The 27571-nt window shown below is 38.2% G+C and overlaps 1 protein-coding gene across 1 annotated transcript in view; it reads left to right on the top strand.

Moving 5' to 3' along the window:
- The window catches only part of LOC126199281 (ets DNA-binding protein pokkuri), a 199628-nt gene extending 187117 nt beyond the window's left edge, over positions 1-12511 (top strand). The window contains exons 4-8 of the mRNA XM_049936089.1: positions 1506-1613; positions 1934-2224; positions 3873-4208; positions 7953-8202; positions 10161-12511. Of these exons, the coding sequence (XP_049792046.1) occupies positions 1506-1613; positions 1934-2224; positions 3873-4208; positions 7953-8202; positions 10161-10443 (1268 nt within the window). The 3' untranslated portion in view covers positions 10444-12511. The remainder of the gene's footprint in view (positions 1-1505; positions 1614-1933; positions 2225-3872; positions 4209-7952; positions 8203-10160) is intronic.
- Positions 12512-27571: the final 15060 nt, after the last annotated feature.

Raw genomic sequence — 27571 nt, 5'->3', positions numbered from 1 at the left:
GTTGATACGCCAGTATGGCGATGACGAATACACGCTTCCAATGTGCGTTCACCGCAATGTCGCCAAACACGGATGCGCCCATCATGATGCTGTAAACAGAACCTGGATTCATTCGAAAAAATTATGTTTTTCTGTTCGTGCACCTAGGTTCATCGTTGAGTACACCTTCGCAGGCTCACCTGTCTGTGAAGCAGTGTCAAGGGTAACCGCAGCCGTGGTCTCCGAGCTGATAGTCCATGCTGCTGCACACGTCATCGAAATGTTCGTGCAGATGGTTGTTGTCTTGCCCCCATCTGTTGACTCAGGGATCGAGATGTGGCCGCACGATCCGTTACAGCCATGCGGATATGATGCCTGTTATCTCGACTGCTGGATCCAGCACGGCGTTCCGTATTACCCTCCTGAACCCACTGATTCCATATTCTGCTAACAGTCATTGGATCTCGACCAACGCGAGCAGCAATGTCGTGATACGATAAACCGCAGCGCCGTAGGCTACAATCCGAACTTTATCAATGTTGGAAATGTGATGCTACGCATTTCTCCTCCTTACACGAGGCAATCACAACAACGTTTCACCAGGCAACGCCGGCCAACTGCTGTTTGTGTATGAGAAATCGGTTGGAAACTTTCCTCATGTCAGCACGTTGTAGGTGTCGCCACCGGCGCCAAACTTGTATGAATGCTCTGAAAAGCTAATCATTTGCATATCACAGCAGCTTCTTCCTGTCGGTTAAATTTCGCGTCTGTAGCACGTCATCTTTGTGGTTTAGCAATTATATGGCCAGTAGTGTAGTAGTTAAAGATTATTTCAGCAAAGATATAATCTGGCAATAGAAAATCAAGATGGAATTATGACAATATTATGAAAAGGATAGATTGCTACTCACCACATAGCAGAGATGTTGAGTCACAGATAGACACAAAGGTCTTCATCAGAATTAGATAACGTAAACGTGTATGCGCGCGCGCGCCCACACACACACACACACACACACACACACACACACACACACACAAACACAGTCTCTAGATGCCAAGGTTACAAGAGCTAAGGAGATGAAAGGAAGAAAGAGTAAGATGAAAAGTAATAAATTTTTCACTCTTAATAATATGAAAAGAAAAAGCCAGTTATATGCGTGCACAAGTGCACCCACATACACATACACAAAACCTGTGTTTTTTACTAGTGTTAAGTAAAGTTTCTTTGTCAAAGTAATGTAGAAGCAAGTGGAAAATAAATGAAAAGAGAAAACATTATGATACTTTCTTCGTATAAACCTAGCTTCATTGAAACCCATAGTTATGGAAATTCCTCATTTGTAGGAACTAATACTCGTATTTTACAAACTGCCAAACCTAACCATTCAAACAACTGTCACTAACACTAACATAAAAGAATTTCATCTAGACCATACATAATTCTTACACTTGCCGCTAGTAATCATCTCACACACCTCTCTCCCTTGTGGACTTTTCAGCAAGTCCATTTTCCTTTGTTCCAGCCTCAGACCCGAGAATATGGTCACGAGAGGATGTGGCAGCTTTCTTGAAGTGGTGCGAGAGGGAATTCGACTTGCCCGAATTCAACATGGACATGTTCCAGATGAACGGTGAGTAATCAGATAGCAAGTTACATAATGTGGACAGTAAAGGAAATAAATTGCCAAACATCACATTCTTATTCATGTAAGATTAAAAATCAGTTTCTTAGTTTTGTAATGTATGAAGTCTTTTTTCTTTATAGTAGAACCAGAAGATGCAAACAAAATATCTTGCCATCCAGCAACTCGTGTATTATTTGTTGTGTTGTGGCTGTGTTTCATTCTGTCTGTATTGTTACCCAGCCACCTGTTCGTAATGAAGTTCTTCGTAACTTCTGTTCTGTACCTTCCCAGTTGTGCAGTCTTTTGAGTTGACCTCGTACCCGTAGGCAAGGCCCTGTGCCTGCTGACGAAGGCAGACCTGGGCGAGCGGTCGTCTGCGGCGGGCGACGTGCTGCACAACGTTCTGCAGCTGCTGGTGCGCGATGCGGCGGCACTGGCTCGCTGCCTGCCCTCCAGCCCCGTAACGCCCACGTCGCGCTGCTACCCGCCACCCCCGCCGCCGTCGCCCGCCGCTTGGGGATTCGTCGATTTTCCACCCCCGTCTGGGTTCGTGCACCTCGTGCAACACGGCAACTCTGTCACACTCAGTCCTGCACCCTCCGTCGATAGCCAGTCGGGTGAGTAAATCCTGATAAGTATCACTCTTGTGCACCTCTTGGCTGGTGCTAAGCTATCATTTCTGGAATATTAATGTGGTTGATCTGATTTATCTTATCCTTTTTGTAGTGCTGGATGCATTCATTTATACTTAGTATTTGAAACTGTGCCCCATCTCTCTCTCCTCCTGTCTGTCCTTTTTTAACCTTCCATTCCTTTTAAAAATCTCATTTCTGCTGTGTGCGACCCTTTTTTTAGATCCGTACTTCACTCTTACACAGCAAGGTAATATTGTCCATAGTGTCATAGAATTTCACCATCATGTAATTTCTCAATTTATTTTTGAAATTTCTGATTAACATGTCATTGATATAATTAATTTTTTTCCTATGTCCATTTTCTCTTTTTGCTATGGTGCATTTTAAGAAAGTAAGCAAATTAACCCTTTAAGTCCATATATTGTTAACGACTGTTTTTCACGTAACAGGTTCTGATCCTTTAAACATCATGGATTTAGTCTTACTAGTCAAGATACTAACATTATACACTTTAGCTACAGTTCAGTGTGAGTACTAAAATGAGAGTTATATGATTGTCTGGACGTGCTCATGAATTACACTACAAAATAAATGAAGAAGAAGAAGAAGAAGAAGAAGAAGAAGAAGAAGAAGAAGAAGAAGAAGGGAAAAAAGATGCACCACAAAGGAATTATGCGAATGGGACAGAAATTGACAGATGTGATGTACATGTACAACCATTTGATGAAAGATTACTCCCACTTTTAACTGAGCACTGATGACCAGGGAAGATTTATCTGGAGACATCCCAGCAGCATTGGGATACCAGCCTGACTGTTGCTTGCCATATGGCTTGACAACTAGGAGTGATGGTCTAGGGTGCTATTTCATTTCATGTAGAACCTATTTTGTTGTCATATGCAGCACCCTTATAGTACAGTGGTATGTAGATGATACTCTACGCTCCATTTTGTTGCCCTTCATGGGAATCCATCCTGGACTTATATTTCAGCAATATAATGCCCACCCACACACGCTAACAGTTTCTAATGCTTGCCATCGTGCTGACCAAACCCTACTTTTTCCACCAAGGTCACCAGATCGCTCCCCAATTAAGAATGTCTGGGACGTTATGGGCAGGGTCCTCTAACCAGCTCAGGATGATGATGATGATGATGATGATGATGATGATGTAATACACAAATTGGACAGAATTTGGTGTGATATCTATCAGGAGGACATCCAACAACTCTATCAACCAGTCCCAAAGTGAATAACTGCTTACATAAAGGCTAGAGGTGGACCAATACGATATAGACGGGCTCAATTTGTGTAGCTCTTTCTCTTGAATAAATCCTGCAAATTTTCTGAAATTGAATCATTTGTTTCTCTGTACATGTTCATAACATCTACTGATTTCCATCCCACTCGATTAATTCCTTCATGGTGCATAGTTAAGGCTCTTGAAAAATTCATTTGGTTCCAAAGAAGAATGTGAGGATTCCTTTCATCAGGGAGAAAACAAAGCTTCAGTATTTGTTCTGTTCAGATAGTCTATTTGTCTCTAACATAGGCTCAGTTTGTATTACATTATGGGCTTTTCATGAAGCTGTTCACTAACAAGTATGTGGTGTGTGTTTCTTCGGTACAGGGAGCCCACAGCACGCAGACCACATGGCGGCATCGTCGTACCACAGTGGCAGTGCGGGTAGCAACAGCAACGGTTCTGACTCGGACGATGACAGCTGCCAGGAGGCGGCAGGTCCGGGCCACACGGGCAGCTCGCCACCCCCTACCGCGTCTGCCGCCCCTGCACCAGCGCCTGCACACCAGCAGCTCCAGCACACGCAGCCCCCACCACCGAGCCTGCCACCCCCGTCACCCACGGCACGCGAGCCGCCTCCGTCACCTGCTTCTAATACTGTTTTCAGGAACGCTTTCGCACCCCGCGAATTCTTCCCTTCGGACACCCCGGAGCCTAACACCAGTGAGTATAATCAGTCTCGTAGAGTGGTCTGTACAACTTTGTAGTGGCTATTTCCAATTCCTGGTGACCAAAGAAATTTTTATTGACTTATTTCTGCTAGAAATGAGGAGGCAGGTTACAACATACAGCTTATGATCACCAAGCTGCACATGAATTGTTTTACTTGGTGAGGTGAATTTCAGGACAATCCATCCATCCAGAGGGGGTGTTAATCTCAGTAGTCCTCTTGTTGCTACTAGAAACAACTTGCTCAAGGGCCAGGAGTGGTTTTCATCACCTTCTCCATTTTCTTACTATCATCAACACTGGATAGACTCAGTTCATAGATATAGTCACCTAACTTGTGTGCACTGAAGAGCTGAACTCAAGACACAGTATCCATGCTTTTTAAAGTATGGCTAACAATTTGAATAAAGACAACCTTTCAAATTTGATAAATGAACTATTGTACAGGATCTCACAGCCAACAATACCAGTGGACTGCTTTAGACTAGAGGAGACATTTCTAGCTGTTCTGCAACTACACAGTTCCTGGACACAGTATTCTGACTACTTACTTACAGAAATGGAGTGACAAATTTGATAAAAACATTTATTTGCAAAAATTAAAAAAATGTTTCAAATTAACCGCAATATAGCTCAAAGCTGCCTGGTGTAATGAGTGGCATTTCTATTAAACATGGAGAAAGAACACGATAGTATTTTATTACAAGATTAGTGGTGAACAACTGGAGCATTTCACATTAGTTAAATAATATTTAAGTGTAACACTAAGAAGCATAATGACACAGAGTGAACACACAAAATTGGTTTTAGATAAGGCTTCTTACTTGCAGTTGTGAATGAAAAATGAAATCTATTTTTCAAAATAGTTTGACAGTGAAATTAAAGCACCCAAACTTCTTTATACTTAAATTTGTTGGAATGATTCTGGGAAAGTGCAGTGTACCTTTAAGGGAAATAACATACAAGGTGCTTGTGCAACCAATTCTAGAACAATTTGGAATCCTTATCATAAATGCATGACAGCCAACATCAGACATATTCAGAGATATGTTGTCAAGAATGAAACAAGTTGGTATAGTCCATAAGAAAGTGAATCGAGGTGCTGCCACAAACCGTATTGTGGCTTGCAGAATACATATGCGTACACAGATGCTCAAGATTGCTTCATACACAATTCAAGTGACAGATCAATGGCAGTATATTTAATTGATACAACTTTTCAACTGTCATCCATTAAATTTGGCACTTTAGTATGTTGAAGATAATCGAAATGTAATAACAATATTTGCATCATAAAATTAATAGTTAGTAAAAATTATATACATATTTATCTTTATTATCTCAATAGCTATGTGTAATTAAGCATGTGAAGAATACAGGGTGTTACAAAAAGGTACGGCCAAAGTTTCAGGAAACATTCCTCACACACAAATAAAGCAAAGATGTTATGTGGACATGTGTCCGGAAACGCTTAATTTCCATGTTAGAGCTCATTTTAGTTTTGTCCACCTACGCTCAATGGAGCACGTTACCATGATTTCATGCGGGATACTCTTCCTGTGCTGCTAGAACATATCCCTTTACAAGTACGACACAACATGTGGTTCATGCGCGATGGAGTTCCTGCACATTTCAGTCGAAGTGTTCGTACGCTTCTCAACAACAGATTCGGTGACCGATGGATTGGTAGAGGCAGACCAATTCCATGGCCTCCACGCTCTCCTGACCTCAACCCTTTTGACTTTCATTTATGGGGGCATTTGAAAGCTCTTGTCTACGCAACCCCGGTACCAAATGTAGAGACTCTTCGTGCTCGTATTGTGGACAGCTGTGATACAATACGCCATTCTCCAGGGCTGCATCAGTGCATTAGGGATTCCATGCGACGGAGGGTGGATGCATGTACCCTCGCTAACGGAGGACATTTTGAACATTTCCTGTAACAAAGTGTTTGAAGTCCCACTGGTACGTTCTGTTGCTGTGTATTTCCATTCCATGATTAATGTGATTTGAAGAGAAGTAATAAAATGAGCTCTAACATGGAAAGTAAGCGTTTCCGGACTCATGTCCACATAGCATATTTTCTTTCTTTGTGTGTGAGGAATGTTTCCTGAAAGTTTGACCGTACCTTTTTGTAACACCCTGTATATGGAAACATGGTATATCTATTATATTTAAATTTTCTTCGTAGCAGGTATAACAGCAATGAATATATTAAAAGAAGGTTGAGCATTTTCCGTACTAATTTTATTTTTGCACAATTAATTTCAACCTGTGGGCCATTGGCAACAGATTTTGTGGTTCTGCAATAAAAAATTACATGTTACATATTGAAATATCAGCTGGCATTTCAAGATGTAAGGCATAGTTTTTTATTGTATTTCCACAAAATCACTAGAGAATGGTATAGAAGGCTGAAAGTAGTTAGGAACCAATAAAATTAACACAGTAAAAGTGGAAAATACCACCTTATTTTATTATACTAACATTGTGATTAAAGGGCAAATCAAATATAAACCATAATTATCATTTTATGCGCTTTTTGTAAATGGAGAATGGTGCGATCTCTGCTCATGGTTGCTTTCATTTCTAATGTTGTCGTACCTTTTCTTTGGTGAGAATTGCTTTGTCAGAGCAAGAGGTACTATCATCTGCTGTCCAGTGGACTATGTTTCGTACAACAGAGTGTCTAAAATCATCCAAAATTTTGAAGAGTCTTGCACCACAGCAAAAAAACAGCACCCTGAGAAAGACTAAGGTATACGTATGGTGAAAATAGGTTGAGAACTACCAGCATGACTGAGGAGAATTTCGCATTGTTAGCCATCCTAGTGAAGACGATTGCTGAATAACAGTTGCTGAAATTGTTACTGCGATTGGCATAAATACCACTCATGTGATATTTATTGACAACCTCGGATTTCAGAAAGTGTCCACAAGATGGGTGTCTTGTATTCTCGCCACAGAGCACAAATGTAAGCATCTCAAGGTGTGCAAGGAGCTGTTGATGTGCTACCAAACTGAAGGGGAACATTTTTTGCTCTGGACTGTGACACCTGAGATGAATCACGGGAGCACTATCACACTCCAGAATTGAAAAAGAAAGCTGCATGGAATATGCAAGAAGGATGAATGTGCACTCGTCAAAGCCAAAACGTCTCTTTGCAAGGAAGGTTGCAACAGTCTTTTTTAATTTTTAAAGGAGTTTTTCTCATCAATTTTCTCCACAAATGTCATACCACGAACACTGCATATTACTGCCAAGATTTGAACCAAACCAAATGCACATATCTTCAGGAATTTGCATATTTACAATCCAGGATGTGATCACTCAACAAAAATTTAAGGAGTTGACCTGGACACACTAGAACATCAACCCTATAGCTCAGACTTACCATCCTGTGATTTTCTTTTGCTTGGACCACTAAAGGAAACAGTCGAAGGACACAGATCTTATAAAGATGGTGGTGTCAAAGTGTTTGTGCACAACTGGCTGCTCTCATGGACCACTCATTTTATGAAAATAGGATCAAGAAACTGCTTATCCACTTGGAAAAATGTGTGTCCCGTTCAGGAGAATGAATTTTTCTATAGCTTGAATAAACTTACAAAAAGAAAATATGGTTTATATTTGATTCACCCTTCTGTATTGTCACTATTATAAAATAGTGATAATAATAATATTAATAATAATATTAATAACAATGACAATAATTAAAAATATGTGCCTCTTTGCAGATGGCCGCCTTTTGTGGGATTTCCTGCAACAGCTGCTGAATGATCCAACACAACGGTACACAAACTACATTGCATGGAAGAACCGGGACACTGGTGTTTTCAAGATTGTCGATCCCGCAGGACTTGCAAAGTTATGGGGGATTCAGAAGAACCATCTTTCAATGAACTATGACAAAATGTCTCGTGCTCTGCGGTATTACTACAGAGTCAATATTCTCAGGAAAGTCCAGGGCGAGAGACATTGCTATCAGTAAGTAAATTCCATTTATGTATGGATCTATATTCTTTAATTTTAATTTTTGTCATGTATATTTAGAATAAATCTTTATCAGCTGTAAAGAGAATGAAGCAGTTGATAAGGACACAAAAAGGATGTGTCTGTGTTAGTATTTCTAACTCAATGTTTCCTCATATACCAGAAGTATTGAGAGAGGTACAGGACAAGAGAGGTAACAGCAGGTCAGGAGCAGAGGGAGATCAACTAAAACCCTGTTCTTTAAATCTTTTCACAGAAACACGTCTATTTAATTTGTGAGCCCTTATAATGCTACTGACTACTGAACTGAAATTTTGTAGTTGTTATTTTATGCTGGTGTTGGTAGCAGCTTGTGGTCTTAAACAATAACAGAATTTCCTATTAGAGTGGCTCATGTTAAAAGCTCCAGATTTTATTTATTTTTTAATTAGACAAAAATGTTCCACAACATCAAGGTTTGTCAGTGTATCTCTGACTGCATTCATTGCCAACTTTTCTCCTTTTTTCAAAAAGTATGATGACTGATGGAAACTCAGAATGCACTTTCTTGGTGCATACAGCAATTGCACTAAAAGATGAGACGTTTTCATGGAGTATTTTATTGGAATTGATAAAGTACACATTGTTTTGATTTAGTTGATCAGTTCAGAAGGTTACTTCAGAAGGCCTGAGTGTAACACATTACTGAAATTAACTTCCATGGCTGTTGCAAAACACCACCATTATGTCTCACAACAAAGTCACATGGGCTGCCCTGCTGCTGTATACATGCAAAATTTCTTCTGAATTAGAGATGACAAAATATACCATTATCTTTATTGCCTAGAGTTTCATTGTTTGTTCAAAATGTACAAAAACTTTATCTGCACTAACCCTTCAAAAATTCTGTTTCATGCTATCAAGGAGTTTCAGAGCTTTGTGCTTTTCATTCACTGAATAAAATTTTTAATTTTCTCTTTACATTCACAAATATAGTGAAGGGGACAGAACAACATCACTGTGTATTTGACTTACTCAATGAATTTTATCCCATCAAGCACAAAAGTAATTAGAGAGCACTTATATTTTGTTTTTTAAGACAGCCACAGCTGCTATTCAACACTACGAGTATATTGAGGCATGGAGCTCTGTGATCTGTCTACCACTCTTCATTCAACTTGTAATTTGCTGTAGCAATCTTTCAGGGCCATAGTGAAGAGTTGCGACTATGTAAGTCCAACGTTAAACTTTCGGTTTGATTCAGCTTTTCACTAAAGGGTATTAAGTACAGTTGTCTGGACATTTAGCATAGTATTCTGAGTTGAAATGAAATGTCATGTGGTTAGGGCCTCCCGTCGGGTAGACCGGTCACCTGGTGCAAGTTTCAAAATATGTATGTAGGAGAATAAGACAGTATTTTACTGGTGTCGTGCAAAAATTCAGGAAGTTTTATAAAATTAAAAAATAAAATTTTTGTGTAATAATAGTATTCCTGAAATGATAAAAAGCAATAGATCAGTGTATACAAGTAGCAGGGAGATATAGCTAAACATGTGAGAAGACAACTCAGTTTTTAATCCTGCATTCTTCTTCCACAAATAACAATCTGGTTGTTAAAAGTTCCTCTATACAGCTCAGGAGTTTGTTCTCACACTGAATCTAATAATTTTAAGTCCTTGGAAGGATTTTTGTGCCACAATCAGTTTATGTACACCAATGTACTTTTTTAACTGTGACAGAATCAGTGTCATCATCATCATCATTATTATTGTTGTCATAAATAATGTTATGTTAACGGTGATACCAACATGAGCAATTTATTCAGTCAACTTCTCGTGGAATGCCTACAAGCAGTACCTATTCTACAATAGTTTCTCTTTTTACACATTGTTGAATAATGAATAGAAAGTACTGTGATATTTGACTATAATTACAAATAATTGTAATGTTATTAAAACACTGTCAATTTTTAGGTTCCTGCGCAACCCGAGTGAGCTGAAGAGCATAAAGAACATGTCACTACTGCGACAGCAGATGAGTCCCCCGAGGGCAACAGGCCCTGCAGCGAGCCACAGTGCCTCGAGTTTGACGATACCAATCAGGGTGAAGTTGGAGCCTAAGAGTGAACCAGATGGTGAAAATAGGAATGACAGTGACACTCCTGATGAGTCTGAGGAGCCTACCGACTTGAGCATGGAGCACCCAACGGACCTTAGCCCCACACGCACACATGCTCATCCTAATGACATTAACTGATGGATGTCTGTAGACTGTGGGCAAAAGCATCGATAATGTCCCAGAGTCATATGAGGTTCTGACTATGGTATAATCCGTGGTCTCTTCATTTTTTGAGTGGAGGCTAGTGGGTATTACAGTAAGACTCGAGCAGCTGTATGCTGATTATCTTGAGTGAACCGATTGGTTAAAATTGCTCATAACCTCCTATCAGTCTTGTGTAATTATCTGATATGTGATAATTTATTGTCCCTCGTTCTTCAGCAGAGTCAATTTTTATTTTGAAAAGTAGTAATTTTATATGTCATCTTTGCTGTGGCCATTATGGAGATAACAGAAGCAACAATCATGGCAAGCTTTACAAAACAGATGGAAACACTGTTTTCACAGGGTATGTTTCATGAATTGTTGGCATGGTTTGGAGCAGATGAAGAGGAAGTGAAGTGAAGTTCTGACCTGTGTAATTACCTCCATTGGGACAGTGCAGCTGTGTCAAAGAGTGTCAAAGTCCTATCCTGTTATATGGTAATTAGACACATTTGTGAAAACACTGAATCTTTAAAACGTATACAGGAAAAGTACTGAAACAAAGAAAAACAAAAGTTTGTCATAAAGTCCATTCTTTTTGGAAGCAAACAGCTGTGGTAGTCCTTTGCTTCCATCATTTGTGGCCTGCGAAATATTTAAAGAGTGTAATGCACACTTTTGTTTAGTCACAAGACAGAAGACTACTGTTGATCATCACAACATTTTGATATTTTGCTGGTGTTGTTATTCATTTTTTTTCAAATATTCGGTAATTTAATAACTCATCTAAAAGATTGTAGTGAGAGTGATTTTAAAATGATGAAAGTCACCACTGGCAATTGAATATTGTGATTCAGTACAAGTAATCAACACAAGTGTTGGTAGCTTATTGAGTGTTTATCTTCTCACATCATGAGAGGTTTTTTCTGTGCCATTTATTTCATGTAACATTTATGAGGTAATAGACCATTTCCCTGTTGGAAATGCTGCAGTTGACATGCAGTAAGTGATAAATGCGTAGAAACTTCTTATTTTTTAAGAAAGTGTAAAAATGCAGCACGCATTGAAAGGTCAATTCATCACTGAAATATAGTGTATCAGTAAGAAATGAAGGACCTTTACATTGTACAGTCTAAATTAGCTGCTCAGTTTTAGAGTTAGCATATCATTGCAAATGAAGTAATGTGTAACACTAGTAATTATGACTGTGTGATACATTCTGTGGCTCTCATATAAATGCCCAGTTAGCTACTATGCTTTGTAACCTTCTACACGACCACATCTCAGAAAGTGTGACAAATTACGAGACAGACTGGACACATTTTGTTCTGTGACTACTTATCAAAGTCTTTCACTATTTAATTAGAAGATGTGGTATACTGTGAAACCTCAGAACAAGCTGAGTGGCTGCATTATTTATTACTTACTGAACATTTGCTCTGTGTTTTGGACAGCAGCTCTGAAGCCTTGCAGATTTTCTGTAGGGTAAAGTGTTTTCCACTGTGATCATTATATACATATATATTATATATACAGTGAATATTTTCTTTGTTAATCACTTGTAAATATATAAAAATGTTTTTGAAGGAGTGCCGTTAACAGAATATTTCTGACTTTGTATATTATAAATAATGGTTTAGTTTTTTGGTGATGAAGACCAGAAAAATGTAAATTTTTAATTTCACATTTTAGGACGGGACACAAAATAATTTTATTGTACAGTTTAGATATAGGGGTTAAATGTAATTAGTGGATTTAAACAGCTGGCTGCACCAAGTCTGAACCCACAATGTGATCGCACATGAGGGCATTTGGACAGAGTTGTGGAATCGGGCAGCTTCGGGGTTTACTGATTAAATGGTCATACTCAGAATGTGAAAATCTATACAATGAATTGAAAGATCTCATTATCTGTGAACTTCAAAAGTCTTTTGAAAATTGATGTACAAATGATATTAAAGAGAGAGAGATAACTATTTTTCTGTAAAGGCTGTGTGTAAATACAGCTTTATAAAGTATGAATGAACAAAAAAATGGAAGTATATTTAATCAAAAGAACTAATCTGTCTCACTCTTTTCCTTGCCTCTATCCCATCAGCCATGCACAACATGTACCAAGATTTTTCCAATAAGAGAGTAATTATTAAGCTATGTTGCTCATGGAAGAACCAACACAAGGGTTCTATTTATTTTCATTGTGTCTCAGATGTGAATTGAACACCTTACTTCTGAAGACTTACAAGACTTGTTTCTTAACCAGTTATGTGTTACATTTAGGAAAGTCAATAAATATCTATACATATCACATAGCTATACTTTATAAGCTATATCATGAGGTTCATCTGGTATGAATATTATGGCAGACTTTTCTTTTCTAAACCCAAGTAGGAATAAACCCTGCCTGTATATCTTAAGACAGGCTTTAATTTTCCTTGTTGTTTTACATTCTTCATATCATTTATCGTCTTCCTTTTGATGAAAAAATCATTAATATCGTTCACATGTATGTACTTAAGAGGGAAACAATGGCACCAGCACGATGTGTCCTAACAGGAGTTGGGATACATTTGAGGAGCAGTGCATGGGGTGGACTAAAAAAACATTTCACACACACACACACACACACACACAAGATTTAATGTATCAAAGGATGCAGAGTACGTTGAGAAAACAAATATTAAGCAAGAGCTTTCATTCAAATCAAATGGAAGTATTAACTGAATCATTTTTGTTTTACAGCATTAGTTGCTACCTGCAAACATACACAATCATCAGGCACCACTGGCATTGTCTGATATTTGTAAGATCCTATTATGGCTCACTGCTGCAGGTTCATTATAAACTAGACCCTAAGTGATTTTATTACAGCAAATTGAGCAAGTATCTCCCTAAACAATTATTGGGAATGCAGGAAGAAATATATTTTACTATTGTGAACTTCTCTTCCTGCATTTAATAATGGAAATTGGTCCTTCAAATATATCCTTTATGTAAAGTGAAAATATCGTGATGTTAGGAATTAATATTCTGAGATCCTAAAAATATTTTACTGCTATGAAAAATTATCTCTGGTACTAATATTAAATATTTTTCTTTCTGACTAAAAATAAATTGGAAATTCTTTTAATTCTGAAATATTTATCAGGCTCAAGCCAAAGTTAATGCAAGCTTCTGCTATTGTGGTTTTACGTAAAGATAAATTTTCAACAATCAAAGATAACCGTGTTGTGTTAACTGAAAATTGGACTTCATAAATAATTTTAAAATGTAGGTTGTTCAGAATGCCGAGCATGAGAAATGAAACGAAACTAATTTTAGGGTGCTTTTGGGAATTAAATTAAAGTACCAGACACGCTTCCACCCATACAAAGCACTGGCCACATTTATGTAAACATTAAGGAGGGGAAAAGGTTTCTGTTTCAAAGCAGGAACAAATTTTTAAAATTCAACACACAATTATTATCTAACAGTAATTCAACTCACATGAATTGGCAGCAAACCTCTATACATCAAAGGGCAAAACGTGAATGTGATGCCTCAACAGTGTGAAGTGCATGTGGATACTTTTCAGGCCCACCTGGAAGATGAGATGGCACCCAAGGACGACCAACAGAACCAGCACAACTGCTCAGAAGTCTGCATACCTGGAATACAGCACAATTTAAACTAAAGGTCAGTGACACAGTAAATATGACTTCGAGCCCCCTGAGTAAACCACACTCAGACCTGAAAATCTATTATCACAATGTCCAATCCTTGAGCAACAAAACTGATGACTTAAGCATTTTGCTGACCAGTGAACTCAGTGATATCTCAGTAGTATGCCTAGCAGAGCATTGGCTCTGCACTGATGTGGTTAAGCTAATCTCACTACCCAACTTCAAATTGTGTGAACACTACTCCAGATCAAACGATGGACATGGTGGGGTTGCCATCTTCATCAAACAACACATTGAATATAGCCCACTTCCTACCCTAAAGGAAATAGGAACAGATAAGATCTTTGAATGTGCAGCCATAAAGCTTACAGATCTAAATCTAATTGTAGCTACAATCTACCGTCCCCCCTCCAGTAGTATTAATGATTTTCTGTTAAAAATGGACTTGTTTTTATCCAAAATAAGTCAGTGGAAACAGGAGGTGATTATATGTGGTGACTTTAATATAGACTTTCTCACCCACAACAGAAACAGGGAAACATTGATTAACATTGCAAAAACTTATAATCTGCATGGCCTTGTAAACGAGCCCACTAGAATAACACCTACATCCAAGACAGCTCTAGATCAAATTTTTGCAAATAGAAATAAACTTAACCCAACTCTAGAAGTATACAATGCAGGATTCAGTGACCACCAAGCTGTCATTCTAAAGGTCGATGTTAGCAAAGATACCTCAAACCCAGCCCCACCTAAAACTTTACGAAGGTTTTTCACCCAAGAGAACTTTAACAAGCTAAATGCCCTCCTTAGTAAAGAAAAGTGGACAGAGATGTACACAGTCAAAGATGTCAACACGAAATTCAACATATTTCTTGACAAAATGATCCACCACTTTGAAGAGGCCTTTCCGCAAAAACCAGTAAGAATAAATAATAATAGAAACAAGAGTTGGATTACACCAGCTATAAAAATCTCTTGCAAACATAAAAGAATACTCCACATGTTATGTAAACAAAGTAGTGACTCCCCCCAACTAACAGAATACTATAAAAACTACACATGTATCCTAAGAAGAGTGATAAGACAAGCAAAAAGGATGCAGAATGATGAGTACATTGACAAATCGAGCAATAAAGTAATAGCAATGTGGAATATCATAAAAAGGGAAAGAGGGGAAATGAAAGCTTCACATACGAACATAGAAATCAAACTCCACAATGAATATATACCTAATCCCGAAGTAGTGGTGAACTCATTCAACAATTTCTTTACAAGCATAGCTGAAAAACTGGTCCAAAATAATCCTAACACAAATTACCAACCAGCAAACAAAAAATATCACACATGTGCAGAGTCAATTTTCATTACCAAAGTCACTGAAAATGATGTTGCAAAAGCCCTCAGAGAGTTAAAAAATTCATATTCAGCTGGAATTGATGGTATCCCAGCAGTTGTAATCAAAAATTGTGAACACACAATTGCTGAACCATTAACTCACCTCTGTGACTGTTCTTTCCAGGCAGGTATCTTCCCTGAAGCTCTGAAACTTTCTAAAGTAATTCCTGTCTTCAAAAAAGGTGATAATAAAGATATGAATAACTACAGGCCTATCTCAATCTCATCCTGCTTTTCTAAAGTTTTTGAAAAAATAATGTCCAAAAAAATGATGGACTTCATTGAAAAAAAAGGTTTACTAAGTTTAGCTCAACATGGGTTCAGAAGCAACAAATCTACAGAAACTGCAGTATATGATTGCATAAATACGCTTTTAGAACTGTTAGATAGAAAACAACCCACAACAGGCATATTTCTGGATCTGTCAAAGGCTTTTGACACTGTTGACCACAAAATATTACTGGAAAAATTAGAACACTACGGTATCAGAGGAATTGCAAACAACTGGATTGCTACATTCCTAACCAATCAGACGCAGAGAGTCAGCATGAAATATACTAATAGACAAAGCAACTCAATAACCGAAATACTATCAAGTAATAAAACTGTAAAGCAAGGTGTTCCACAGGGCTCAGTATTGGGACCCCTACTTTTCCTCCTGTATATTAATGACTTGAGCCTGAATGTTGATGCACACAAAACAATAATTTTTGCTGATGACACAACTGTACTCCTCAAAGGGGAGAATACAGAGGCGGTGCAAAAAGCTGTGAACGTGGCTACTGATCAACTCAGCAATTGGGCAAAAATCAACAGATTAACCATCAACACCAAAAAGACAGCTTCCATGAATTTCCACACAACACAAAATGCAAATTACTCTCAGCCATCTGTCACTATAAATAACCAGTCAATAGATACCAACACTGTTTTCAAATTCCTAGGTCTGTGGGTTCAAGATAACTTGAAATGGAATACACATACAGGAAAGGTAAATGCCAGGATCTGTACTGGCTGTTATGCATTGAGTGTGCTGAAAACATGCACTAGCCTGAAAACATTAACCAGTGCATACTACGCTTATATACAAGCCCACCTAAAATATGGTGTAATATTCTGGGGAAATGCTCCAACTGCTCTGAGCACATTCAGAATCCAGAAGAGAGCATTAAGGATTATTAATGGGAGCAAACCCAGAGACTCCTGCAAACCCATCTTCAGAAAGTTAGAAATCCTAACACTGCCTTGCCTCTACATTCTTGAGACTCTAAAATTCTTCAGAAAACATATAGTGCCAACTGACCCCAGAGTCGTAAAAAATAATCAAATACATGAACACAACACCAGGAAAAACGCAAACCTGCATGTTATACGTACAAATACTCAACTGTGTCAAAAGGGAGTTTTCCACATGGGCCTTCAACTGTTCGACAATCTTCCCACTAATATTAAGTCCATAGAAGATAACATAGAATTTAGCAAAGCCGTGAAGTCATATTTGTTGTGTCACTGTTTTTACTCTGTAAATGAATACTTAGACAAGTAATCTTGCTGTTTGTGCTAAATTGAAAACATTGAGCAATATAATACATTAGAATACTATAGGCTTACATTAATACATGTTAACAATGTTAAATGACATTTTCCGACATCTGCAACACACTGTGTACCAACAGATCACATGGAATAAATAAATAAATAAATAAATAAATAAATAAATAGCTATAAGCACAAGACAAGAGCTAAGCAACAAGATCAAAAAGACAAGCGATAAGAAGAAAATAACATGGCATGGCGTCTTTCCTTTATGTAGTAGTTCATGGAATCTTTGTGTGACCAAGAAATCTAAAGTTTTAGTATACTATTTGTGTTCAATATTCTTTGTACAGCGTATATCACTGTAATTACTCTTACTGCTAATTAGAGGTGTTTCAAGCAGTACTAGCAAATCAGTTTGTTTTGCCATCCAGAAAAAAATTTAATTTCACTCAAGAAATTTGTGAAGGTTTCCATATGTCTATCTGGCTAGCAGAAAGACATCTTGTGAAATGCTTTGCAAAACTTAAAGAAAAGAAAAATTCTGTACTAATGCCTGTATATTCCAAGCTTCTTTGCATCAAATGAGCAGGATATTAAGACATTCATTAATTATACAATTCAGTTACCTGGAAATTAAGTTTTGCAAATGAGTTATAATATTTCTCTTTTAAAAGTGAATGCTTTCTACTGACTTGGATGATTTAGGAGTGTTGTATGTGTGAGAGCTCTGTAATAAATAAACCATGAATCAGGTCCAGTTTATGAAAAACATTGTAAATACATTGTCACTGGTGCAGTTATGTTTGAAAATGGATATATATATATATATATAAAGTGCTGGAACGTCGATAGACACCCAAACATACACACAAAATTCAAGCTTTCGCAACAAACTGTTGCCTCATCAGGAAAGAGGGAAGGAGAGGGAAAGATCTTTAAATATGTCTGCTTGTGTCTGTATATGTGTGGATGGATATGTGTGTGTGTGCGAGTGTATACCCGTCCTTTTTTCCCCCTAAGGTAAGTCTTTCCGCTCCCGGGATTGGAATGACTCCTTACCCTCTCCCTTAAAACCCACATCCTTTCATCTTTCCCTCTCCTTCCCTCTTTCCTGATGAGGCAACAGTTTGTTGCGAAAGCTTGAATTTTGTGTGTATGTTTGTGTGTCTATCGACGTGCCAGCGCTTTCGTTTGGTAAGTCACATCGTCTTTGTTTTTAGATATATTTTTCCCACGTGGAATGTTTCCCTCTATATATATATATATATATATATATATATATATATATATATATATATATATATATATATAAAACAGAGGGAAACATTCCACGTGGAAAAAATATATCTAAAAAGAAAGATGATGAGACTTACCAAACAAAAGCTTGTGTCTGTATGTGTGGATGGATATGTGTGTGTGTGTGTGCGAGTGTATACCTGTCCTTTTTTCCCCCTAAGGTAAGTCTTTCCGCTCCCGGGATTGGAATGACTCCTTACCCTCTCCCTTAAAACCCACATCATTTCGTCTTTCCCTCTCCTTCCCTCTTTCCTGATGAGGCAACAGTTTGTTGCGAAAGCTTGAATTTTGTGTGTATATTTGTGTTTGTTTGTGTGTCTATCGACCTGCCAGCGCTTTTGTTATATATATATATATATATATATATATATATATAGAGGGAAACATTCCACGTGGGAAAAATATATCTAAAAACAAAGACGATGTGACTTACCAAACGAAAGCGCTGGCACGTCGATAGACACACAAACATACACATATATATGTGTGTGTGTGTGTGTGTGTGTGTGTGTGTGTGTGTGTGTGTGTGTGTGTGTGTGTGTGTGTGTGTGTGTAGGCACTTTGCATAATGCAGTTGACAACCTCACTGTGTTTTATTTTCAATGATTTTATCATTCAGAAATTATGTTGAGGCAGTGGGAGAAGAAGTTTATTATCTGATAATTAATCCTTACATTTTTCAAACATCCATCTGCCTTTCTAACAAGTAAATTTTGGATAAAAATGAGGTACACTTCCCCTACAGCGTAATTTCACTGTTTACAGACTGCATTATCCACAAATTTAATTCAACAGAGGGATATATGGCATTCACAAATGAGAGAAAATAACTGCTGTGAGCTATGAGAGAGCCAGAATGGAAGTGGAAAGAGGGGGACTGGAGGAGTGGCAGAGGGGGAAGGGGGGGGGGGGCATGCCAGGTTGCTACATCCAAGTGATGCACTAAGCAGCAGTGCTATACACTGTCGTAGGAAAAGAGCAAGCATTGTGTGGGATGCGTAGACATAAGTGGGATGCGTAGACATAAGTTTCTTCAGGCAGCTGGCTTCACTGGCTGTATCAAGTGAGATGGCACGGTAGTAAGTTTGTACTCAATTCAGAGTTGTGGTGCTTCAGATGCCCATCCTCATGTTTTTTTTTATGGTTTTCCTAAGTTTGTAAGCAAATAGTGGCATGCTTGCTTTGATAAGGACATGACTAATTTCCTCCCTCGATTTGAACTCACTGTGGGCTAAATATTGAACACTAGTCATCATTTTTGTGTTTGTCAGGTTGCATGGCTCATATATGACACATGACACACTTTGTTTGGGTATGGAATATATTCTTGAAATATTTATCTGTTTCAGAGCCATTCTACTGACTCTTGGCAAGACATGTTTACTATGTAACGTTATGTAGCATACACAAACAGCATCCATCTAAGAATTCAAAAACAAACAGGAGAGATGTCAAAAGCAATTCTTGATTCAAAGCCCTTGATTTTTGTGTCACTAGGGCATCATTGTTAGCTAGTTATAAACTACTAAAAAAAGGAAGTTTTGCACCATCTGTGAATGTGTGGGCACTTAGATTCAATTTCGAAGAAACTAATTAACTGTGAAATAAAAACAAAGCAATTGGTAAATTAAAGGGGGTCTCTTCATAGAGGGATATCTGTGGGTTAAAAATCTGCTTTGGGTGATATTCAGTACCATGTTGCTCCACCCATGCATTATAACATGCTTGAATCCTCCTCTGTATCAGTCCACAAGGTAGAAGATACATTGCTGTTTCGAGCATGCCTGGCTCTTCAGTGATGGAATTCCTGGGGAGTTCCTGGGATGATGCACTCGTAAGTCTCTTTTGAACTGTGGCAAAGAGACATAGGTTTTTAATGAAAAATTCATTCAAAAAAACTGTGGTTTACTCAGAGAAAAATGGAAAGACACATTTTAGGAGTCATACGAGGCGTGTGAATGAAATAGCGAGTATGATTTTTTATCTACTGAAGTTTTTATTTTTTTCAAACAACAGTACTGTCTTTTTCAAAGCAGTTGCTTTCAGCAGCTATACACTTGTGGACTGATTGTCCTTGTCTTAGTAGCAGCACAGAAAGGCTTCAACTGGTAGGGCCTTTTACACGTCAGTCACTTTCTTTTGAATGTTCTCCAGAGACCCAAAATGACATCCTATTAAGATTTTTTTCAATTTCAGCTACAGAATAAAGTCACAAGGACTCAGACCAGTTGAATAACGCAGCTGTGGAACAACAGGAATGCCTTTTGAGGTGAAAAATTCTGTGATGGAAGTGGCCGTGTGAGATGGAGCGTTGTCATGATGCAGCATCCACTTTTTTGCAATGTCAAGTTCCACTTGAGTCATCCTTTTCCAGAGCTTTTCAAGAGCATCTTTTTAAAACACTTGGTTGACAGTTTGTCTGAATAGCACACACATGTTCAATGTTTTTGTTGGTTTTATGAAGTTGGAGGTTCCCTACCAAAAATGATTTGTGCCAGCGTAAAACTTGTGCTATTGATAAGCAATGTTTCTCATAGACTTGTTTCAACTTTTCAAAGGTCACATTTGCGAATTCCCCGAGTTTAACTCAAAGCTTGATGGCATAATGTTGCTCTACATTCCGCGGTTCCCTTTTCACAATATACAACAAAAACACAGCTTCACTGATGGTACTCTCAAAAATCACATGGTGGCTGTATGGAGCTGAAAGTGGAACTGAGTATCAGGCAGGGAAGAACACACTGGTCTGCACAAGTAGAACAACACTTCTTTGCCAGATCACTTGCAGTGTTGTCAGTCTCATTATTTTTCTCACACACCTGGTAGTGTAGCAAATGAATGAATGAATCAGGAAACAGACCATAGTGAAATGGTGGTGTTCTGGACAAATGACTAGGTGAAAGGATAGCAGATCAACCAAGGAAGTTCGTTGTTATAAGAGAAGACCAAAATTACGACTCAGAGATGCACAGGGGTTGGACAAAAATATGGAAACACCAAAAACACAACACATCACTGTTCCCAGTATGTTGTAGGAAACCTGTTGGCATTTAAAATAGCTTCCGGTTTTCTCATAATAGCTAAATACAGGTCCTGTAAGATTTTTTTAGGGAATCTTATGCCGTTCTTCCTGCAAAATTGTGGCAAGTTTAGGTAACAATGATGGAGGAGGGCAACGATCATGCACCATTTTCTACCCACAAAGGCTCTATAATACTGAGGTGTGCTGAACATGGTGACCAAGGGAGAAGTGAAAACTCATCCTCGTGCTCAGAAACCATTCCTGGGTGTGTGGGCTGTGTAAACTGGGGCCCGCCATCTTGGAACACAGCATCACCATTGGGAAACAAACACTGGACTGTGGGATAAACCTGAACAGCCAAACTGGTCACACAGTCTGTCAGTAAAGCAATCTTGCAGAGTTACAACAATATGGCTACACAAATCAACACTGAATGCCCTCCATGTTTCATTCTTGGGACCTAAACATGACGAGAAGTTGAAAACAGTGTGAAACAAGATTCTTCTGAACAAACTACTTTCTTCTAAATTTTGCTTGCGCTGCATTTCCCTGCTTGTGGAACTCCCTTCTTGTTGTTTTGGTGCCGATTGTTTGTGAGTGCAACATCCAGTTCTGCAGTGACTTTTGCAGCACTATTCCTCTTATTTTTTGCCAATGACTACCCTTCATGATCACTTAACCCACACTTCTGTCCATGTTGTGACTTTGCTGATGATGTTATTTTGCTTCCCTGTATGCAGTATAAATATTTGATACAGTGCCTCTTCAAACACCAAACCCTTTGGCTCACTTGGTTATGGAAACACCCCCTCCCTCAATATGAGTACCAACACTTTTCCCACATTCGAATTCACTTATCTCTGACATAATGCACTCACAACTACATAGAACACTGTTCTAACCACAACTCACACTTGCAGACGTATTGAGTAAATTGCACAGGTGCAGTTCATGGCCAAATACAGCAGTGGAATCTGCATTTATGTTCAAGCAAGCATTTCCCATCATGTTTCCATCCCCTGTATTGGAACAGTATTAATGCCTATAGCTGAAGACTGTAATGTCTGGAAAGGGGGGTATGGAAGACCTACATACTGATCTGTGAATTACATAGAACCCCAGCAGTTGAGTCCCATAGTGCTCAGAGCCATTTGAACATAGAACCCAACAAATTCTTCAATTTGTAGCTTACAGCCTTTATGTTGCTGTGGATTATTTTTTTGTGTAATTCATACAAACTGAACTCTAAGTAGAGTTAGATATTTGCAGCTTGAGCACTACAGAAATGGCAAAGACTTCGTATTGTACTATTTTTGGTTACAGTTCTACTTCTCACAATCATGTTTTTTTATTGAGCGCATGACACTGCAATTGATGTGTGAGAGTAAATATGAAGGAGCAACTGACATTAGGAGAGAGATGCTGTATAATTATATGTGGCTCATTAGTGTTATGCTGCATAGCACATAGGTGTGCTTTACATTAGAAGCATGAACTGTCCAAAATGAGTGTGCAGCTGAGACTACCAGTAAGCCAATACGGAATAAAATTTTTGACCATAATTAGACTGGACAACCATAGCCATTGTTCTATTATAGAGCTGGTTGAGCTGTACTCTGAGACTGGTTATTTAAATGCAGGTCTAATTAAGTATCATGCTCTCTGGCTCAGAGCTTAGACTAACAAAAGAAAATATAAAAGGAAATAATTCCCGGAGTGTACTTAAATAAATAACCAACAAATACTGTCCTCAATTTTATTTATAATTTGATGTAACTATCCATTGGGGCCTCTTTCATTTAAGTTCAAAATTATAATATTTACTTATTTCACACACTGTAGATAACATATACAGGGACTGATGATGCCGTTCTTAACACACAGTGTGTGAAAAATGAAACTGTCTTGGAGAATATTTGTACAACTGACGCAGAACTGACCCTCATTAATCAACAGAACTGCCTATCACAAAATTATGGAAACAACGATTTCAGTGCACAGGAACTGTGTAGAATAAAAACCATAACTATCCTGAAAGGGTTCAAACAGCAAAAAACACTGTCCAATTGAAGAAAAGCCTGGAACCAAGTCTAAAGATATCACAACACTGTACTCTGTGTAAATGGGAACTACAAGATCATTATGTTGAAACATTACCAAAAATGATGTGGATCTGTATCCCTACAAATTTACTTTTGTGTTGATTTAAATCATTCAGATGAACTTTTTGCATGTTGAGTTCTGCCAGGGGTTTTTGAGTGAAATGGAACAAGTACTTTTGGATCATCAGTTTTCAGATGAGGTCTGATTTAGCCCATCAGGATATGTGAGCTCACAGGTCGTGCACCATTATGGATTAGAAAATCCCATCAGTGCTTTGAAGAGCCACTGCATAAGTTCAAGACTGGTGTTCCATGCACAATGTCTGGTGTCCACATTGTAACACGATTCCTTCACCAAACTGTTAATGCTAACCAGTATTCCCAGAAACTCACAGAAGATGAACAAATGTAAGGATATTTTCAACACAACAGAGCAACAGCACACACTACCTTGATAAACTTGTCATGAGTGCACGAGATGTTTGGTGAGAAGAGGACATTCACCTGAAGCAGTGCAATCTCCTGTCCGCCTCGATCACCTAATCTCTCTCCTTGAGTTTTACTTATGGGATAAATTGAAGTTTCAGATAATACTCCCACACTGGCAATGCTACAGCAGAACAATGAAAACACTATTGCTGCAATCCCCTCGGTCTGAGCTACTATGCATCTCACGGTTTGGTAAATTGACACAACACTGCACTGATGTCAATGGTGACCATTTCCTGCATCTTCTATCATGTTCATCAACAATGGGTAATTCTGCATCAGTCTTATGCAAATATTTTTGGGAGAGTTTCATTTTGCCCACCCCGTGTTGTGGTATTAAACATTCTCACTGAAAACTCACTGATATTTTCCTTAAGATCTTTTAAGTCTACTATATTTTGGTACTGATCAGGAAACTGTGTCACAACCAGTTCCAAGCTACTACTAGAACAGTGAAGGAGTAACAGTCTGGCAGACATGGATTTATTTTACAAATCTTTTTTTCAAACAAATGTTGCCTATTACCTTGAAATGACATGAAATTCATACTCTTCATAACGAGTTCTACTCGCTATGCAGTCTGCAAAGAGAGTAAATATTTTTCCAGCTTTGTATAATCAGCAAATTATATGTTCTCACTATGAAATCAGGTAACATTAAGATTAACATGAGACCTTAATTCAAAACTTCACAAATAAGGGAACTGGTCAACACACCCAGAAAACACATTGTGGATTGAAAAAATAGCAGTAAAAAGACTTTGATGTTACAGACACAATTAAAAATGCAAGAATATTCTAATGTAAAAAGCTTACAACATACTAATTTGTAATGAATAAACAATTCACAAATCATTCACTTCATTGTTCCAATTCTTTACCATGTGTGAGCTGCTAAGCTGCTTCTGAACTTCAGGATTAATTTGCCGCAGTATCTAATCAGAGTTGATACATTAGTTTACCCAGCTGGATTTCTGTAAATGAAGTATGGTGTCAAACTTGACAGCAGTTTAAATTATACAATCCTTCCATTTCATATTGTTGAAAATAGTGGTGTTTTGGGAAGGTCTGTTGAGTTCAATAATACATGACCACTAAGCCTAATAAATCAAATTTTTGTCTTATTTTAACTAAGCTAATAATCCCAACAAGTACTGGTAGCAATGAAGGTATGGTGCTCATTGAATCATGATAAAAGTGTCTTTCTCTTACTTTCCTAACTTCGAATAAGCTCTCTCTACATCTTGATGGTCTCTCACTCTTGGAAGAAAGGATATCATAGGTATTGCAATTGTGTTTGACAAAGCTAATACTGATTGTGGCCACCTTGTCCAGTTATTTATAGCTGAATGTGGATTCCAAACCACAGTACAATGTGGACCTTTTGTTTCTTTTCTCACATTAAAAAATCTTTGCCAGAGATGAAAAAAGTGACAAGTGGCAGAAAACCATCTTAGGAGTGGCTGGGGATTGATCCTACTGAACCATTTGAGTCCAAACATGCCTGAGAATGATTCATGCGCACTTAACATAAAACGGAGAAAGATGAGAGTGAACAACGAAAATATTGCAGTACAGTGTATATCTGAGACACTCTTTTGTCAATCAACTGCTGCATTCAGTTAAACGTAAACTCGCAAATTATGATTATGGTTCCACATCAGCTGTAGAATATTTAAGGACAAACGAAAATTTGTGCCAGAATGGGATTTGAACATAATTTCGCAATCGTCACGAGCGGTCAACTTAACCACCTCGGCTATCTGAGCATGCTTCTAGGAGCAGCCCAAATCGCCATTTGTCCTGATGTCTTCATTACAAATATTTAGAACAAATGTGAAAGCAGAGCCACTACATGCATATGAAACTCATAAGGTTACCTTTGTCATCACCAAGAGCATGCAAGTCTTCCTCAACAGATGGGAAAAATCTTTTTGTCAGATGTCAAATCCAATGAAGATCTTTGGAACTGAATGAGAGCAGAGCCTATTGTGACCAAAATTAAGAGAAGGAAGTGGAGCTGGGTTGAACACAATTTCTGAAAAAGCAAGGATGCTGTAGAGAGACAAGCTGTCTACTGGATTCCATGGAGGAGGACAGTGCAGGAAGAGACAAAGAAGGAAGGAAAAACATTTGCAGTGTTGAAGATTCTCACCCAAAATCAAAAGCAGTGGCAGAGCTTCGCTGGAGCCCTATGTTCTGCATAAGAGCAACAGGAGATTAGTCAAGTGAGCCAAAAGTGGCCACACATGTAACTGCATTCTTGGCAAGCGCACTCGCAGAACTGTGCTTGCCCAAGCATATTTGAGCATGTGTAGGATAAATTTGCTTATCCATCAGGGCTCTAGAAGCAGCTTGACGCTTGACTGCATTTCAATTATGTGTACTTGTGCAAGCATTCAAGTATGAGTACAGTTGTGTACCAAGAATAGGGAGGCCTGTGCAAGCATTCATCAGTGATTTGATTTAATTTTTATTTGGTCTTGTTAAATTACATTCTGTACAAATGTTGTACCATAATGTAGACAAGTCAAAGTATACAATGTTACATGGAGAAAAAGAGAAGAAAAGCAGCAGTACTGTGAGACAGGTTCCATATCCTGTCTACTGTGGGTTCCATATTGTGTCTACTGTGAATAGTTCAAATGGGAATAATGTTTTTGTTTCTTTAACCACTCTTTATTACACATATCATGTTTCCTAATCTAATTTTTCATAACACAACCAATATGGCAACCAAAGCCATCACATCATTACAGCTCAACATTCTCTGGCACATAAACTAATGCTCATACAAGTACTCTTGAGGTGTGTGGAGATGCGAGGAATTTGTGCTTGCTTGCACAGACAGGCTTGCACATGTATGCTTATCAAGCACATAGTTATATGTGTGGCCACCTTAAGTCAATTGGAAGATTGAAGGAAGATAAGGGCACACCTCCTCCCATATGACAATGCTTACTTTCTCCAACAAAGAAACAGATGCCAAAAAATAAAAGCTATCAACATTCACAATGTTCACAAACTGGCCGTTTGAGAAGAAACAGACAATTACTTATAAATTGGCTAATTTAAATTACTGTCCAGGGTCATATATGAATTGTTGTGTGACAGTGACATAACATAACTACAGTAATATAATGCTGACTTTCTTGCATGTGCCACATAGCAGATATCTTACATTATGTACTAAAACAAGACATGACACAAAACTAAATGTTAAAAAGAAATGAAAAAAAGAACAGACCTTCATACACCTTGCTTCCAAAAATTACTTGAATATCTACTAGTAGTTTGAAAACTGAAAAAAAAAAACTGGTTAGCAGCAAGACTAGTAACAGTATTTTTTTTCTCAGTAGCCCTGTGTATATAATTCTTTCAAACCTGTAAATATGTTCACCTCTGACGTACCTCCGGTATGTTTGAAAATGCCAAGCTGCATCGTGGGTCAGAGTCCACACTAAACTTTAAGTCTCTTTATAACTGGCTGGGTAAGTCAGTTCAGAGGTTGGAAAAAGGCAAGGGCAATAGAATCTTGAACAGGTCTATGTGCAGTACATCAAATATGCAAAACCAGTTGTATCACGTGAACAACAGTTGCTTAGTGTAATATGAAGC

This window comes from Schistocerca nitens, chromosome 8, assembly GCF_023898315.1.
Source record: "Schistocerca nitens isolate TAMUIC-IGC-003100 chromosome 8, iqSchNite1.1, whole genome shotgun sequence".
Taxonomy (NCBI): domain Eukaryota; kingdom Metazoa; phylum Arthropoda; class Insecta; order Orthoptera; family Acrididae; genus Schistocerca; species Schistocerca nitens.
Note: the sequence above shows the minus strand (reverse complement) of the source record. Positions and strands in the feature narration are given on the sequence as shown.